General features: G+C 35.2%; 4 protein-coding genes across 5 annotated transcripts; 2 read left to right on the top strand and 2 right to left on the bottom strand.

Moving 5' to 3' along the window:
* Positions 1-1,690: 1,690 nt before the first annotated feature.
* On the bottom strand, positions 1,691-8,229 carry LOC107262937 (girdin). The gene is made up of 23 exons (XM_015729647.2): positions 7,814-8,229; positions 7,359-7,447; positions 6,964-7,273; positions 6,755-6,868; positions 6,470-6,657; positions 6,315-6,396; positions 6,066-6,244; positions 5,569-5,695; positions 5,374-5,500; positions 4,946-5,280; positions 4,605-4,886; positions 4,389-4,495; positions 4,121-4,312; positions 3,885-4,044; positions 3,622-3,804; positions 3,229-3,516; positions 2,953-3,153; positions 2,723-2,868; positions 2,545-2,637; positions 2,421-2,484; positions 2,248-2,356; positions 2,034-2,146; positions 1,691-1,957 (listed from the first exon to the last, which is right to left on the bottom strand). Exons 1-23 carry the CDS (start codon positions 7,862-7,864, stop codon positions 1,691-1,693), a joined length of 3,807 nt encoding a protein of 1,268 aa, XP_015585133.1. The 5' UTR covers positions 7,865-8,229.
* A 175-nt stretch (positions 8,230-8,404) lies between these two features.
* On the top strand, positions 8,405-11,716 carry LOC107262939. Of its 2 annotated transcripts, XM_025080342.1 has the most exons (5): positions 8,431-8,531; positions 8,665-8,734; positions 8,819-9,022; positions 9,316-9,642; positions 9,843-11,716. In XM_025080342.1, exons 3-5 carry the CDS (start codon positions 8,934-8,936, stop codon positions 11,344-11,346), a joined length of 1,920 nt encoding a protein of 639 aa, XP_024936110.1. In that variant the 5' UTR covers positions 8,431-8,531; positions 8,665-8,734; positions 8,819-8,933; the 3' UTR covers positions 11,347-11,716. The 2 variants fall into 2 exon arrangements, with proteins under 2 accessions (XP_015585136.1, XP_024936110.1); XM_015729650.2 differs by lacking the exon at positions 8,665-8,734 and having other exon boundaries at positions 8,405-8,531.
* Positions 11,717-11,747: 31 nt separating this feature from the next.
* Positions 11,748-15,102, bottom strand: LOC107262938 (ribosome biogenesis protein BOP1 homolog). The gene is made up of 8 exons (XM_015729649.2): positions 14,884-15,102; positions 13,935-14,801; positions 13,171-13,849; positions 12,898-13,107; positions 12,536-12,813; positions 12,368-12,467; positions 12,096-12,291; positions 11,748-12,015 (listed from the first exon to the last, which is right to left on the bottom strand). The coding sequence occupies exons 1-8, from the start codon at positions 14,986-14,988 to the stop codon at positions 11,862-11,864; spliced, it is 2,589 nt and encodes an 862-aa protein (XP_015585135.1). The 5' UTR covers positions 14,989-15,102; the 3' UTR covers positions 11,748-11,861.
* Positions 15,103-15,328: 226 nt separating this feature from the next.
* LOC107262943 (WD repeat domain-containing protein 83) lies at positions 15,329-16,970 on the top strand. Its single transcript, XM_015729658.2, has 4 exons — positions 15,329-15,505; positions 15,648-15,891; positions 15,994-16,220; positions 16,297-16,970. The coding sequence occupies exons 1-4, from the start codon at positions 15,439-15,441 to the stop codon at positions 16,665-16,667; spliced, it is 909 nt and encodes a 302-aa protein (XP_015585144.1). The 5' UTR covers positions 15,329-15,438; the 3' UTR covers positions 16,668-16,970.
* Positions 16,971-17,007: the final 37 nt, after the last annotated feature.

Here is a 17,007-nt window from a genome sequence, read left to right as displayed (position 1 = left end):
ATGTGTGTGTATTCATTCTCACGCAGAATCCAAATCTGCAGTTGCGACCAGGCAAAAAACAAAAGTCGGGATTAAGGGGAGATACAATATTCCTTGGGTCAGAGTCAGGTATGCAAATTTTCCCAAGGCCTGAGAACTTCCGAAAGGGGTTGCACACGGTGGCCAGTTTTTTGACCACAGTACTTTCTCGTGAGAAGGAAAAGCGATAAAAAATGGAAGCCCTACCCCATGGGAGGACTCATGTGAACCATCCTTCCAAGGGGTCGAATGCTATTATGCTAATACATCATGTGATAGTACCTTGTTAAGGCATCTAATTCCGGGTATACGATTTCCGGTTAAATGAAAACAAAAAAGACGGGTTTTCAAAATCAAATTACGATAAAACAAAACTAAAATAGATAAGTACATTGTCATTTGAATAATGATAAAGTTTTTCCGGATAACGCAAATACCACTACGATATGTAAATCATATAGGAATTAGTTTATTATTTTTATTAAAAAAAATAACGCAATTTGCCGTTTTACCCAAGTCTTTACTTCTTTCAACCAAATTTGTAGTCATTATGATAGAAACGGCTTTCAAAAAATTTCAAAATTATGTAGATCGCATGATAAATAAGCAGTACTCTTGAAATTACATTACCGGGATAATTATTTAAGGAAGTAAAAAGATAATACACATGAACCAAGCAAATGAACCATTTTCCAACGATCATGTCCCACATTTTAAATATACACGATATAAGATTTCTTAGTAGATGCTTCGTCGGCGATTCTCAACCTATTACACTTTTTTGTGATGCTAATAGTGAACCGTCTGTGGCAGATGGCGCCTTGCGCGTAACCTTATTTTGCCTTCTGCAATTTTTTATATGCAATGAAAAAACTTTTACGTTTGCTGTTATGCTACTCTCTTGTATGCTAATGAGTTCGACTGACGATTCCATGTTCAATGTTTTATCACGATAGGTGTTTTTTAACTCAATGAAAGAGATATAATTTCATTATTATTCTCATTATGGATAATAAGAGTTTTAAAGAATTTACAGGACAATATAATTCTTGCAAATTTATATTTAATATTACAAGGGCCAAACAAAATTGTAGCATTACGCGATTAAAACTTAAGATACATTTGTGATTAACGTGTTCAGTTCCCGTTACGGCTTATTACATTCGAAAGTCCTTAGGGCTGAAAATGTTAAAACACAAAATTAAGTACACGTTTAGATGAGGTGTTAATGGAGATATAGCCATTATGCAAAATCGATTTATAAAAATGTAAAAAAAGGATGTGTAAGGACGATGGTGAAATTGCTTATCGTTATTATACGTTCTAATAGTGTAAGGTAAGCCGTGGGTTAACGCTGGGCTTCGTCATTATTTTAGTTGAGTCATTAGCATCGATAAAAACGTTTTTCTTTTTCTTTTCGCTTAGGAACTTATAGATACAGCAGCCATTTTCTATGGAAATTTTTTGTTTGCGAATAAACCTAGATTTCAACTATTAAAAAACCAATGTTGTCTTATCCTCTAGAAAAATGCAAGTCTTTAGTATAAATAATACTTTTGCTATTACTTCAGATAATACGTGGTACTGTTTAGGAAAGTTTTATTATTTTTGTTTTATCTTTCAGAATTGAAAGCTGGGTAACGGGCAAATTGTTAATAAAGCCTTGTACTGTTCAGACGCAGCCGTATTCGTACCAAACTGAGCTGCCTGTTTTTGGATCTTTATCACTAGGAGTGTCCACGAGGACCTCATCATGTTCCGGATCTTTTACTCCCGTAGTGCTAAGATTTTTCGATTCGTTTATCACTGCGGAGACTTTGTTGTATATTAAAAATGGTCTTGCTTCACTTTGCTGTTCGGCTCTTCCACTCTGTTCGACTGGATTCGCACGACCATCTTCTTCTGACTGTTGTAGTGTGTCACTGACCCTTTTATCCGGCTACGTTTTAAATGATCGACAGTTTAGTACCTAATAAAATTGATTAGATCTGTAAAATCAAGAAAAAATTACTTACTGTTAAGGATGAACTAGGTGGTGGGGAATCACCTGTGTAATAAACTGTTCTTCGTGTTCCTGGATGACCAAGAGATAAGGATTCGTTTGCGAGACCGCTAGTCTCTGGAGAATCTAATCAATAATTTCACGATAACATAGACCATATTAATTTCGCATTAAATGATAGATGAATGGTGCTAATGGTATGTTAATAATTGCATGGAAATTCCTACCTGTAAGATGATGATCGTCGACACTTGCGTCAGAATCATTTCCTCCAGATTCTGATTCGTATGTCTTACCTTCGACTGGCTTAACGTCCTCAGCCCAGGAACGTCGATTCTAAAAAGTTCAATGAATCAATTATTAGATATATGTGGATTAAATATTGCAATTTATGTAATACCTTGCTAAGTAATTCTGAGCCTGCTTTCTTTACTCTTCTAACAAAACTTGCTCCAAAGCTTTTCCTGAAATAGAAATATATACAGATGAAGGATACTGCAAAAGATAATATGTTATTCACGTACTTTTTTGTAGAGCAATTTTCAAGTTTTCTGTAGTGCTCCATAATTTTTTCTTCGAGCTTCTCTTTTTGCCTGTACAAGTGATTCACCTTATCCCTAGAAAACACAATTTATTCGAATCACCTCTTAAAATTTGTAGATTATTGCAAAACGCTTAAAACGCTCGCTACGTTATACTCACGTGAACATTTTTTCTTCCATGTGATACTGTTCTTTGTCTTCTAGGGAGTGCGTCAAGAGTTCGTGGTATTGGTTAAACAATAAACTTATATGATCCATTAGCGAGCGTCTGTCATTATCTAAACCAGAGTACATCTGCAGCAGCATCTAAAAAGCATCGACAAGGTAATTTAATTTAGACATATTGTATATTATACCTTTATATAATACGTAATAAAAGAAAGTTCATACCTCGCACCGTTGATTTAATTTACTGATCTGAAGTTCCAAAGTAGAACATCGTTCATCCTTGGAGCTTAATTGACCTTGCATCTCAGTAAGTTTAAGACTCAGCCGATTACATTCAACTTTATTTTTCCTGTAATCCTCCTGCAAGTTTCTATAGTCTCCCTTAACTTTCTCCAACGTTGTATATAACTTTCTAAAGTCTTCCTGTTGATAGAGAACAAATTAAAGATTTACAAGCTAATTACACACAACGGGAGTAGAATACAATTCACTAATTACTTTCAACTTAGAATGTTCTCCTCTCAAATTATTCAAAGACTTTGCATTGTTGGTCAAAGTTTCTCTTTCAGTTTGTAACGTTTTAGTTTTTGTCTCCAGCATTTCAATAGTCTCACGCAGAACACGTGTCTCATTCTTCACATCCCTTGAATTTATCTTAAGAGCTTCCCGTTCTCTTAATAAATTTTCATACTCTGTATTCAGTTGTTCATGCAGCGACTGGAGAGTCACTTGATCATGTATAAGTTGCGTATGTGCCCGTTGCTGAGCAATACGTTCCTTCAAGAGCTGAAAAGAAATGGATTCTTTATACAAAAATAATTGATAGAGATGATATATATATAAGCAATATAAAATTAGTAACGTTGAAAAATAAACGGACGCAGTGATTACCTCTTCTTTTTCAGCTACCAGCTGCGAATTAGCAAGTTGGAGAGCGGTGTGTTGTGTCGCCAGAGAGGAACTTTGTGATTGCAAAGTAGTTACAGATACTTGAAGCCTTGCATTATCTGATAACAGATTTTCGGATGCCGCTTGAAGATCTACCAGTTTAAGATGCAAGCTTTCTTGTTCCTTCTGGAAAAATAATGGATTATTACATTTAACTTTTATTGCTCCAAAGTTATAATGAATATTAATTCGCATTTAAGTGATACCTTAAGTAATTCCACTGTTTCCAGTGAACTGTTATTTTTCCTCGAGTCTTCATTTGATATGGAATTTGTAGATTCGGTAGACGCTTGGCTACAATTGCACTGGGTTTCTGAAGCTATTGATTTTTTAACGCAGTCTACAACTTCGGGAACTTGTGAAATTCTATGTAATTTTTTAAATAAAATTATTTAATGAATATTGATAATAAATAGAATATCAATCCAACTAAATTTAATACCTTTCTACAATATCTTCCGGTGGAAGAGACAATAAGGTACCGACGTTTAGTCCAAATTTCTCTAATGCAGTGTGCAGCTGTTGAGTGTTCAATTTTTCGGCTACAAGATTGGATTGTAAAGTTTCCAATGTCTCTCTATCGATCGCAGCACGTGAATCTAATTCTTTGCTAGATCTCTCTATCTCTTGTAATCTGCATCAGGTAACAATAGCAATTTACAAAATTTATAACAAAGATACTACTTATATATTAACAATTTTTAACGTACCTTGAAATTTGTGCAATTGAATTCCCAACTTCCTGTTCAAGCTGAATAACTCTTCTCTCCAAAACTTCTATCGTATTCGTTGCTTTGTCTAGAGCCACGTCTTTTTCCTATAATAATAATAGTGTAATATATAGTCACTAAGACACTCGGTCCAGACTCGTGCCAAGTACAGGCAAACGGCCGACCGAGCATTTTTACCGGAACTACTATTCTTACCTCGATTGTTTCACGATATTTATGTATATCGCGCTGAGCGATTTCCTTCTCTTTCTCTAAAACAGCGAGTTTTGATTCAAGATCAGAGCATCTCGATTTTGCATCATGCGCATCGTTCCGAACACTTTTAAGTTCCTCGAGCTTTTGATTTGCAAGTTCCAAAGAGCGTTCCAAATCGTCCGCCCGTCTTTGAGCACTTTCCAGTAGGGACTGTATTCTCTGCTTTTCTTTTACAGCAGTCTCATAAGATTTTTCTAATTCTATGGATTTTGCATGCTCGGCCTGGCAAAAAGTAACGATCAGAAAATAAAATCGTTAATTGAAGTAATTTTGACAAAGACCTGGAATTCTTGTTGCTGCTTGTCAGACGAGACTCGTTGATTTTTAAGGGAATTTTGCAGTTTCTTATTTTCCTCAAGAGCCTGCTTGCACACCAATTCCAAATCTGCATTCTGCTGCGACAGTCTCTCGCAGTTGTCATTTAAAGAATCAACCTTGAGGGATAGTTTTTTCTTCTCCTTTTCGAGTTCCAATACTCGCGACGAACTTTCATGAAACGAATTTTCCTTCAATGAATCAATCAACGTTATTAAACGACGATTCTCCAGCTCCAGTTTTAAAGCTCGTGTCTGGGCATTATTGGTTAACTGTTCGGATAGTCTGTTGTCAGCAGTTACTGAAAGGTAGGTAACAAATTTTATTTTAATATAGCAATTAGCTGTATAGCTACAATTAATAGCTAATTTCATATTGATAATAATAAACATACCTGCTTCTTCAGAATCGCTAATAGATTCTGATAATGCAGCCTCGTTAGCTGCAGCTTTTGTTAATCTATGTAATTCAGAATTTTCATCGCACAATTCCTGATACTTTTCTTTATCTGCTGCTCTCTCCTGCAGATTTTTTAATTTTTAATTTTTTTCACTCTAACATCAAGCAGTCTGTATTTTTTAATATTTACCAAAGCCACGTCGTTGAGAAGTTGTTTATATTTTATAATCTCAGATTCAAGTTCTAAAACTTTATCAGCTCGTCTTCTTGATGAACTTAGTTGCTCCTCTAACATCTCTCTGGTCTCCATCAGTACTCTAGAATACGTCAAATAGTAATTCGAAAAACGTATATCATATATTTTCCCCATATAAAAATTATCAAACAATATAATGTTGATTAAAAATAATTATTATAAAGAAATTAGTCAAGTGAAATAATCTTTTAGATCTTTATCTCTGGCGGTTGGTAGGCATAATGAATATACTTATCAAATGTTTGATAGATCTATACTATTCAATTATCCATTTTATCCACAATAATGTCTTAAATTAAGCTTTATTTTTTTTCCGAAGCTAAATTATCTACTGATAAATGTCAATTATATTTCCTAACTCCTAGTTCTATTTACCAGTTCTTTTTTGATAAAACGACACCGTTTATTATTACAATAAGAATAATACATACCTATTATCTTCACGAAGTTCTTCGATGCGCGTTTTATAAAATTCAATGTCAGTCAGTTTTTCTCTATATCGTGCCACTTCCATTTCTAAACGATCGGCTCGTTCTGCTTTTTCTATTACAGCATCCAACTCATCCCTGTAGGATTTCGCTGTACGAGCTTCGTGAATTAATTCTTGATTCTATAAAAAAATGGGATATACTTAAAATACTTTGGAATGGTGTGGAAAGGAGTAGTTAATAATTATTTACCTCTTGTTTTAATTTAGTTACTACTGTTCTATTGTGTTCAAGCTCCTCCTTGCATTCGAGCAAAGCTTCTGTCTTTTCTTCCCTAGAAGCATAGAAAATTATGACCATAAAGTAGTACTAGTAATCACAATGAATACTCTAATCTGCATACTTACAACTCTTGCCGTTGTTTTCTCACTTTTGATTTCCAATCAGCAAGTTCAACCGCATAATGATGACTGTCTTCTCTTTCTGATTTGGATATAGAATTGGATTGCTGAGCTTTACTGATTTCTTCTATTTCTACACTAACAGAAGAATCATTTCTTTCTGGGATCTCATTTATTGCTGCACCTTTCCATTTCTATTAAACAAATTATATAGTTCTTCATATATAATCCAGATTTATTTGAAAATTGTATATTCATTTAATAGCAGACTACTTAATGCACAGCACATACTTCACGATATAAATCTCGTTCCTGGACCAATTTTTTGATTTGCGTGAATAGAACTCCCATATTAACACTGTCCATTGAATCTTGTGTTATGACAATATCCTGATAGTCGGTAACCTGTTGGAATCAATGACAAGAATATATATATATATATATATCTAACATCATTCACTAATTTTCTTATTCCAGCTATTATATGGAAGATGCAGCACCTGCTTGATACAATCCACAATTGCAAGCTGTGTATCTACAGCCAATTCTTTAATTCTTGTAATAAACGTTTCCTTGTTAGGACATTGTACAGCACATCCAAGTAGTAAAAGTAACATTAACTTCATATCGCCTATGTACAATTCTGGCTCTTTTCCCAAACTTGTATAATTCGGTAATGTTAGGATAACATGCCCCAACTCTTCTTCATAAAATTGTTTCATATTTCCTACAATTAGCTCCAGATTCTTTGTCCGAATTGAAATATTTCCACCACTGGGAATCACACCATCATGCACAGGTTCTGGATCACTAGAAATTTTATGCACACTTTGTATTCCTAATACTATATTTTATTATAGTTTTATGAAATACTAAAATCCAAAGGGAGACTTACATTTGAAGAAAAACACTGTGTAACAGAACTCCATCGACCAAATCTTCATAATTAGTTAAAGAGTCAGGATCCTCAAGGCAACTGATAAACTATTATAAAAAAAAAAACATAACATCATAAACAGAATGATAACAGATTATATTAAATGTCAATACCTCAATCATTTGGTAATAACAAAGAACGTAATAACAATATCGAGAGATACTAACATAGAGAAGTTTATTATAACAATCCTAAAAGCTACATGAACACAAATAAGTCTCAGAACAAGCACAATAAAATTCAATTCTCTAAGGAAACACTATTAAAGTAGATACAAACAATCTATAATAGAGTTCCTCTGACTTTAGGTTATATTGATCGAATAGAGTAGCTCGTTTATTTATTCCTAAAAATACATGGCCTAAAAAAGCATGTAATTAATCCTACAAAGAATAATACTAATGTTTACTCACCCAAGTCACCAAGGGTCCCGACAAGAGTTCGTCTATTTCTGAAGACGGCATTTTTCACATATTACTCGTAATCAAAATAATCTCATCAACACCATCATCTTCTAATTAATCGAGTCATTATTTCACCATAAAAACCACCGTAGAACCAACAATCATCAGACACTATTGCACAAAATAATAGATAATCCAAACGCTAAGCAAATGAACGCTAAGGAATCTGAAGCAGACCGTAATAATCAATCACTCGAATATAATCAGAGCTCACTTCACAATTCCTAAAGTAAGTTCAAATCTGATAATCACATTACTCCACATTACACGGAATTCGTAATCACTGAAGGTAATGGAAAATAGAGTAAACAAAACTGCCAAGTACTATGCCATTCACTGATCGTCCGGTTGTACGTATAAACCAGTACAAACTGTAGGACTTTCTCACATCCGGTCTTATCTAGCCTACCAGTAAACTTGAATACAGAATTCGCAATGACACAACGAGAAAGAGAATAGCTTCGATAGCGCAAGGTTCATCTAATATTCAGAATTAAACAGGGTCCGTATTATTACAGCACCTCAGCCTTGTCTTATTTGAAAAAAGACTGTTGACAAAACTGTATAACAGTACAATAATAATAGCGGTAAAATTATCCGTAGTACCGACACTTTAAGATGGTGTTTGGGATGAACGATTTTCTTCGCTATTCGCTGTGCTGATTATGTACGTACACAGAGAAAGTATGGCACTCGATATATCTGTATATATAGCAGAATGTATTCTTATTAAAGTACAGTTAGATTTAAGTTGTATCACTTGTAGAATAACGTTAATCCAACCTTTCGCCTGGTTATAGATATGAAATTAAGGAACTCTGTATGTATGTACATACAAGGGTCACTTATTGATAGATAATGAAGAAAAAGGTCAAGTCTTATAAATTATAGGATACTGTTAAAAAAATTGATATTCTTTGATCATGCGCGATTCCTTGGGAAATGCACTTTCAGATGGTCCAACCCAGCTTCCCAATTCGTGGAAAAATCAACGAAGGTTACATGGAAATCGTTATAGATGATGGTGTCGTGATAGAAGTTGAGAACATTTACTGACTGCTGTCTGGACATGGATGCGGGATGTCAAAATTCGGATTTAGATCCAAAATACTTGCTTGGCCAATTAAATACGGCCAGAAAAGAAATTAATAATTTAAGGTACAGTTATATTTCATATAATATCATGTAGTAGGACTTGTATGGATGCATTTACGTAGTGTGATTTGTTTGACAAATGATTTATATATAACCTCCTTCATGACTGCACGATATACTTTTTGAATGCACGTTATTACTACTTTTTTTTTTAAGTAATACATATTGTTAAGTTAATAACAGCAAAAGTTTTGCTTTACAATACTTTATCATATTTTTCAGCACTAAATGACCGCAACTGTTACATATGTTTATAATCTTATGATTAAAATTTGAATAAAATTGCGTATTTTCAGGCAGCAGATTAAAAGTCTCCGATACGTCCATGAAAAAGATGTAGATAATATAAAACGACTTTTAGGATTAAGTACGGATGGTATTACCTTCCGTGCATCTAATTCTATTCTTACAAGAGGATCACAGCCAAGCACAAGTACTGATACTGATGATACCTTAAAATTAAAACCAATTGGATTAATTTCAACTTGGTTTCCAAGTAAGAGAGGAACTCCAAGACAACCGGGTATTTGTGGCAAAGCCCCAGGAAAATTAACACTGTTCAACTCTGTATTCACAAACCCTGAACATGCTTTGGAAGGATTACAGGATTTCTCACATATGTGGTAAATATAACACTTAACATTGTTCAAGTAATATAGAGTGTGTTTCAGACATCTACTGCAAGTACTATAAGCATTAAAAACATTGTCGTATCTTTTTTTTTTCCATAATGTGTCAGACAAAGACACAAGATTACACAACATTTGCAGAGAGTTATGAAACACACCCATAATTGTTGCCACTAATAACATTTTTTTTTCAGGATCCTTTTTCATTTTCATAGAAACGATTCAACACATGTCCGGGCAAAGGTTGCACCGCCCCGACTTAACGGTGCAAGAACTGGTGTGTTTTCTACAAGATCTCCTCATCGTCCATGTCCAATAGGCTTAAGCCTTGTGAAAATAGTGAAAATTGAAAATAATACAATTTTCTTTGAGGGTGTTGATATGGTAGATCAAACACCAGTGTTAGATATAAAACCATATATACCACAGTATGACAATCCATTACATATCGAAAAGTCAAATGGTAGACAAGTAGAATACAATTTAAATGATAGTGAGATCTTAGAAAATATTGACCAAAGGTTGACAGAAGAAGTTGGTATAAGTGTAAATGCCAACATAGACTTCGATTTTAATGAAGGATCTAATAGAACTGCATCACAGGAACCAAATTCTCCTATTAGTATAAGCAACGCCACACAAGCCAGTGATATTTCACGAGATGAAGAGATAGCTCTTAGATTACAAGCGGAAGAATTCGAAGGCATACCAAACTACGAGGACTTTACCGAGTCCAGAAATTATTTCCGCATGCCAGATAATTTTGAGAATGCAAGCGGTTTTGAAAGTAACGCAATAGCTGTGTCACGCAACCCTGACATAATTCGTGATAGAACAGACGTATTGAATACAGATTTCAATGCATCGAACAGACGAGAAGCAACAACAGTAGAATCTACAAACACTGTTATTACCAGAAACACAGACTTCCAATCAGAAATAAGAGAAACTGGCCAAAGATTGCAAAGTATAAATTTAAATTCCCACGATACCAGAAATGCAAGTCGTACAATAAGGAGCAACGATGTAAATTACACACAGGATCAGCGATCTAGAAATTCCAGACTTCTAGACGGAGCTGATGGTTCGAGTACTGTTTACGGTACAGACTTAGACTTGATTCGTAGACGAACTATAAATCCAAGACTTGACAATTCTCCAGTAAGAATGGGTATTCGTGAAGCACCAGATGGTGAAGAGGGTTTTGCATCTCAAACTCTTACCTCTTCACAGACCGTATCGAATATACAAGGTATAACTTCGACTTCAAACAGCAATGTCGTTGATAGTATCACTGTGAATTTAAATACTGAAGTAAGGGCTGTACAAAATACACGAGCTGAGATAAACTCCGCCGAAGTGAGAGTTCCAGATTGGATATTCCGTCCGAGGGTCTCCACATTGTCCGTTGTCTTCAACGATCGAGCTCTAATACAGTTGAATGAAATTCTAGAGGATAAAACGGATGAGCAAAAACGTGCAATTGAAAACGTACTACGGGAGGATCCCAGATCAGTATACTTGAGGCAACGCTGGGGAAATCAATTTTATACGTTTTTAATTCACGACTTACACATCAGTTGTCGATTTGACGACAACAGAGGTGTTGTTACAGTGTTCCAGGTTCGACATGCAGGTCGCACCTGTGAATGTGGCGAACCTGAATGGCAATGTTTAGGTCACTCGCCTTTGTCGTAGTCATATTCGTTAATAATCGCTACCAGCAAATGATACATGGTGTGGTATATTAAAGGAAACCGCGAATACTTAAAATTGGGAATAACAGCTTTCAATTTTGAAACTAAATTATCTAGGCTTAACAAAGCAATTAATTTGGTTAATTAAAATATTACTAAGTATCAAGGTTAATAAGTTTTACTTTTGTACAATGTAAAATCACCCTATGCTTTTTTTTATACTGTTTAAGAAAGAGTCAGATATAAAATTATGATATCCTAGAAGTTCCTATATGTTTGATCTATAGAGACAATGCAATGTAATTTTAATTACTTTCCAAGCACAATTTTATATGATAATTAAAGGTATAAATAAAAAGCGACCTGGTCAACTTGCTTTTGTAGAGAATGAAAACCCAAATAGAAATAAAGATTGATCAATGTAATTGGTGGAGCGTGAATAATACCAATTACAATTATATTATCAGGAATAACACAATACGCTTCTACATAAGAAGTAATAATGATTGACCGTAATTAGGTATACATTCGTATAGTAGCATCTGCTCCAGCGGAGAATACCCATGGCTGAATTGGATGAAACATGACGTCCAATATTCCAAAATCATTGTATGATTCGTGATTACACAATCTCTTCAGGGGCACGATCAATGGATTTTGTAACAGATCACTGTGAATATTATTAATTACTCGTTATTGCCTACCGATTAATTTTAACGATAAAAATTGATTTTGACAAGATCTGCTTACTTGTAGACCATTCCGTGAGAAATGATAAGTCCTCTGTCATCAGCTCCAGATGCAAATAATGGATAACGTTTGTGAAAAGCGACACCACGAACACCTGTTCCATGTAAACGTAATGTCTGGTACGGTTTTGTACTCAAGTCCAAATCAAACCAAAGCATTTTACGATCATAGGTGCCGACCAGAATATTATCACCACCTAAGTGAAATATTATTTATTATGCGTGAATGTTGCTGCGTTAGATGATATTGTACTATAAAGTAAAATACAGTACCAGGATGTATAGCCATTGTTGATATCCATTGTGAATTTGAGAGTAATTTTTTCACCATTTCCTGCTTCATCAAATCGTACACTCGTACGTTCCTTTGTGTCTATAATAAATGTTTACATAAGTAAGGAATATATTTAGTAGTAAATTGTAGTCGAGTTAGATACTTACTGCAACAAATAAGAATGGTCGTATAGGATGGAACAGAACACATTGTATGAGACCTTTAGATCTACTGAATGGTATCTGAGACCGTCTTTTTGATAATTGATTTATTAAGACAGATCTATTTTGACCTTCTGGCATAACTGTGGCGAAATAGTCTCCCTTGCCATGCCACGTTACTTGTTTGACATTTTGGAAATGATTTAGTATCCCACGAATTCCTTTCTGCCAGTTTTCACCCTCCGTTTGTTCCCATTGGACTGCTGCTTTTACTCTTTCATTTACTAAAAGGATTATATTATGATGAATTTTTACAGCGATATTTTGGAGTAGATATCTACACTTGCTTGCTTTATAAATGTGCTTACCAATAACGTCACTTTGTGGTATTATTTCTAAAAGTTGATCTGTTTTACTCGTGATCAAGTGATCACCAACTCCAGGATTTATCAAGAGCACCTTTTTATCAGCTGCCACAGCAATAAGAGATATAGCTTGGTTAGGACACCATGCAACACTTCTTATGATACCACCGCATGGCACAGTTTTTAGACATCTACCAGTTGCCACTTCCCATACTACAATAATTTTATATTAATATAACAAGTTGTATTATTAATTTGCTATTTTAATGAACTTACTTTTCAAAGTCATATCATCACCACCGGATGCTATAAATTGACCCTTTGCTTCAGCAGTGATACTCCTAACCATATCGGTATGGCCTTTAAATACCATGGACATTATGGTTGGGAATGGCTGTAAATCTTTAGGACTAGGTAACTGCGGTACTAATACCTCTGGGTCGATAGTTAATCTCATTTTCAATGCTCTGGGGCAAAGATACAAATCTAGACACCTCTGGAATCTCTCCTTAATGTATCTAGGATAGGCAGGTACATCTCTTAAAGAGTTAAATTTTTGTGGAACAAAATGTAATTTCCTTTTCCATGGTGTGGATTTTAATTTGTTCCATTGTTTCAGTTCTTTACTGTCAAACAAGTACTCTGGTGGTGGATTATAACTTTCCGCGTGACCTGGAAGATGTCTTTTTGGAGCTGGTATATGTTTGTGAATTCTGCGCATTTCTTCAGGTTGATCGTCTGTCTGCCAAAGCATATAAAATTGTGGATCTTTGTTCTTTTGTGCTCTTTCCTTTTCCAATTCTGCAGTAGATTTTATCCAACCCATTTTAAGAGCATGAACTAATTTTGAAACTTTTTTAGCTTCCACTTTTGATGGTAAAAACGAACGCTTGTGTTCTGGGAATTTGCGAAGAGGCATTTTCATTACTTCAGATGTAAACCATTCCACCCAAGGCTGTAAAATATTGAAATTCAAATGTATTCAGTTAAATTAGAATTGATTTACTATATTATGTTAGTCAAACTAGAATGTAACTTACTGCATATTCATCAAATTGAGCGTCTGGAATTTTTTGTTTTTGAATCCTTGTAATCAAGTCAATATCTGCTTCACTTAAAATAACATCTTGTCCTGTCTGGGGGTCTTTAATAGTCCTCCAAAAATCAGGATCTTCCATTCTTTTGAGGAAATTATCCAACTGATCTCCCTTTTGTGGTTTTAAAATTTTTTTACCATCCCAATCATATCCAATGTGAGGATATTCATCATACCACTTCATTGGTATATTACCAACAGTATTACGAATATCTTCTTCATCGGAGGTGTCATTTTCATACTCATCGGCACCTGAGGATAAGTTAGTAATATGTGGTTTAATAGAACTGATTTTTGTATTTACTGATTTCTGTGAGTTCTTTTGCCTGCTCGTATTTCTCATATTGCTTGATTTTTGCTCTATCTGATTCTTTGACTTATGTTGTCTTTCTGTCATCTTATCAAGTACTGTATTATCCCTCCTTGAAAAGGAATTATTTGAGCTATCTTCCTTTCCTATGCTAGATTTTATTAATGATTTATTGTTAGTTTTTGGTGGCGGAGTATTGCCCTCTGATTCGGAATTTTCATGTTCTTCTTCTTCGTTTTCATCCTCATCCTCATCCTCCTCTTCCTCTTCATCATCATCGTCATCAACATCATCGTCCTCTTCAAATTCTAACTCTTCAGAATCATTGTCTTCAGATCCAGTTTCAAATTCGATTAAACTCTCATCAGGATCATCTGAATCAAAAATCGTAGGATCTTGTTCTGCATCAGAATCAGGAACTTCATTCTCTTCAATTTCTTCATCAGTACTGTCGCCATCACCATTTAACTCGGCCGCTAATAAATCTTCTGTACCAAAATCCTATAACGTTTTAACAATAAGCAGCGCAATCTAAGTAATTTGTAATACGTGGACAACAATGAACCAATTAAAATAATCTTACCACAGCGTTATCGGAATTACTTTCTTCATTTTTACTACTTTCAGCATCTGGTTTGAGTTTTGATATTCCCTGCTTTCTTTTTAAAGCTTTCTTTGGAGCACCCATCACTTCACTTCATTGAGAAAACACGCGCATCGGCTTGAAGCAATTTGAGGTTAAGAACTACACGTGTAACCTGCTGTAACCTACCTTCCTTTCCTTATGGCTGACCCCTCCAATGAGGATTTTGTGATCATCGCCTCTGTCGACGTAGCAGATTCCTCTGTAGCCGCGCGGGTCGTAATCATCGTTTCAGCCGATATTGCAGAATGCGTGAACACGAATGGAATGCTCGGTGGTTGGGGATCACAGAATCCTACTTTCAGACTCGCCACTTCGATTTAGCGCCATTGATTTTGGTATCACCTGAAACCATAGTGTTGTGCATCTACCCACTCATCTCTGGTATGTGACGTGCAGTTGTCTCTCTTGCTTTTCATCAGTTCATGACTTTGTCATTTGGGAAGCAAAATAATAGCACGTTTGAATTTTCAAGAAACAAGATTTTACCTGAAAATGGAATTTAAATTTGTTTCCAGTATTGACTGTAAGCAAGGAGCGGTTCGAGCTGTAAGATTTAGTGGTAAGTTCACGTAAGTGCCTTTTATTCCTACGTGTCAAATTACCAAAATAAAAATTCATTGCTTTACAACTCATTAGTTTAAGTCACTGTATATCTTGTCAAATGTTCTTATAGTAGACATAATTGATTATACATTTTTTAGTGGATGGATCTTACTGTATTACATGTGGGTCAGATAGAAAGTTAAAGCTGTGGAATCCATATAGATGTGCACTGTTAAAAACGTATGGTGGGCATGGAGCTGAAGTGTCAGATGCCTGTGCCTCATGCGAGAGCAGTCAAATTGTGTCTTCAGGAATGGATAAATCTGTTATTCTTTGGGATGTTGCTACAGGTACACCAGTGCGCAGGCTGCGAGGTCATGTTGGACCAGTTACAACAGTCAGGTGATATAGCTTATTATCACCCTGGTATTGAACTGTCGTTATCTACTTCATAATCAAGTATAATTTATAAAAATAAATTTGTCATATTGTGTAAATCCTAAGATTCAATGAGGAGTCTACAATGGCAGTATCTGGTTCACGAGACAATGCTGTAATGTGCTGGGATGTAAGATCGAAAGCTATAGAACCAGTACAGACCTTACGAGATGCAAAGGACACCATTTCAAGTGTCAGAGTATCTGATCATGAAATTCTATCTGCATCGTTTGATGGAAAAATTCGTAGATATGATATTCGCGTTGGTGAAGTACTAACTGATGCAATTGGTGGTATGTATATTAATGTTGATATTATTTTTGCAAAATAGACATTTTCAACTAACTATTTACGTAACTTATTTTGCAGAGGATATAACCTGCGCCAGTTTTACAAGAGATGGACAATGTATAGTAGCAAGCTGCGCTGATGGTGTTGTCAGATTAATAGACAAAGATTCTGGAGAACTTCTTGGCGAGTTTACAGGTCACGATGCAAATAACCTGTGTCTAGAATCTAGTGTAGATTATCAAGACACTCATATAATATCAGGCTCGGGAGATGGGAAATTATGGATATGGGAACTAGTGAATCAGAAAGTGGTTGCAAAACTCTCAGAAGTCGAAGACTCAAAACATCCCACAGTGTCACTTTCAGTCCATCCACAAAAAAATTGTTTCTTAGTTGCCAGTGGTAGCAAAATATCAATGTGGGAAGCTGCAGATTCCAGTAAAGATTAACACAGCATTGCTGTACAGTAAGAGAGGAACTATTTTATAAATAAATTATTAAAAGTTATGCAATTTTATAATTTTAGCAATTCATCACGATTCCTAGATGGGCACGGCTGATACTGCTGTCTACGCCTATGACTGGTTCCGTGGAAGACTACGTGGAGGGGAAACAAGATTCACTTTATTTGCTACTCAATGCCCCCTCCATACTATATCTGTATAAAACCAATGGCGTAGATAGCAAATTGGTTTTGCTCATCTAAGGGTGCAAAGAATCATGATTTTTTAAATAAACCAAAGTAAAAGGTACTTTATTCCTTTGAGTCCACTAATGTCGTCTTCGCGC

This window comes from Cephus cinctus, unplaced genomic scaffold, assembly GCF_000341935.2.
Source record: "Cephus cinctus unplaced genomic scaffold, Ccin1 Ccin1_scaffold0129, whole genome shotgun sequence".
Taxonomy (NCBI): Eukaryota; Metazoa; Arthropoda; class Insecta; order Hymenoptera; family Cephidae; genus Cephus; species Cephus cinctus.
This window is presented reverse-complemented; position numbering and strand designations above follow the sequence as displayed.

Bases quoted from the DNA above. Each gene is read 5' to 3' on its own strand.
- LOC107262937 (XM_015729647.2), bottom strand. From the start codon at position 7,864: ATGCCGTCTTCAGAAATAGACGAACTCTTGTCGGGACCCTTGGTGACT. The intron at 6,869-6,963 runs GTGCTGCATCTT...TGATTCCAACAG, and splicing joins TTGTGGATTGTATCAAGCAG to GTTACCGACTATCAGGATAT. The intron at 2,485-2,544 runs GTACGTGAATAA...TTTCTATTTCAG, and splicing joins GAAAATTGCTCTACAAAAAA to GAAAAGCTTTGGAGCAAGTT.
- LOC107262939 (XM_015729650.2), top strand. From the start codon at position 8,934: ATGGATGCGGGATGTCAAAATTCGGATTTAGATCCAAAATACTTGCTT. The intron at 9,023-9,315 runs GTACAGTTATAT...GCGTATTTTCAG, and splicing joins AAAGAAATTAATAATTTAAG to GCAGCAGATTAAAAGTCTCC. The intron at 9,643-9,842 runs GTAAATATAACA...TTTTTTTTTCAG, and splicing joins CAGGATTTCTCACATATGTG to GATCCTTTTTCATTTTCATA.
- LOC107262938 (XM_015729649.2), bottom strand. From the start codon at position 14,988: ATGGGTGCTCCAAAGAAAGCTTTAAAAAGAAAGCAGGGAATATCAAAA. The intron at 14,802-14,883 runs GTAAGATTATTT...AAAACGTTATAG, and splicing joins GTAATTCCGATAACGCTGTG to GATTTTGGTACAGAAGATTT. The intron at 12,468-12,535 runs GTAAGTATCTAA...CATTTATTATAG, and splicing joins GACCATTCTTATTTGTTGCA to ACACAAAGGAACGTACGAGT.
- LOC107262943 (XM_015729658.2), top strand. From the start codon at position 15,439: ATGGAATTTAAATTTGTTTCCAGTATTGACTGTAAGCAAGGAGCGGTT. The intron at 15,506-15,647 runs GTAAGTTCACGT...TACATTTTTTAG, and splicing joins TCGAGCTGTAAGATTTAGTG to TGGATGGATCTTACTGTATT. The intron at 16,221-16,296 runs GTATGTATATTA...CTTATTTTGCAG, and splicing joins ACTAACTGATGCAATTGGTG to AGGATATAACCTGCGCCAGT.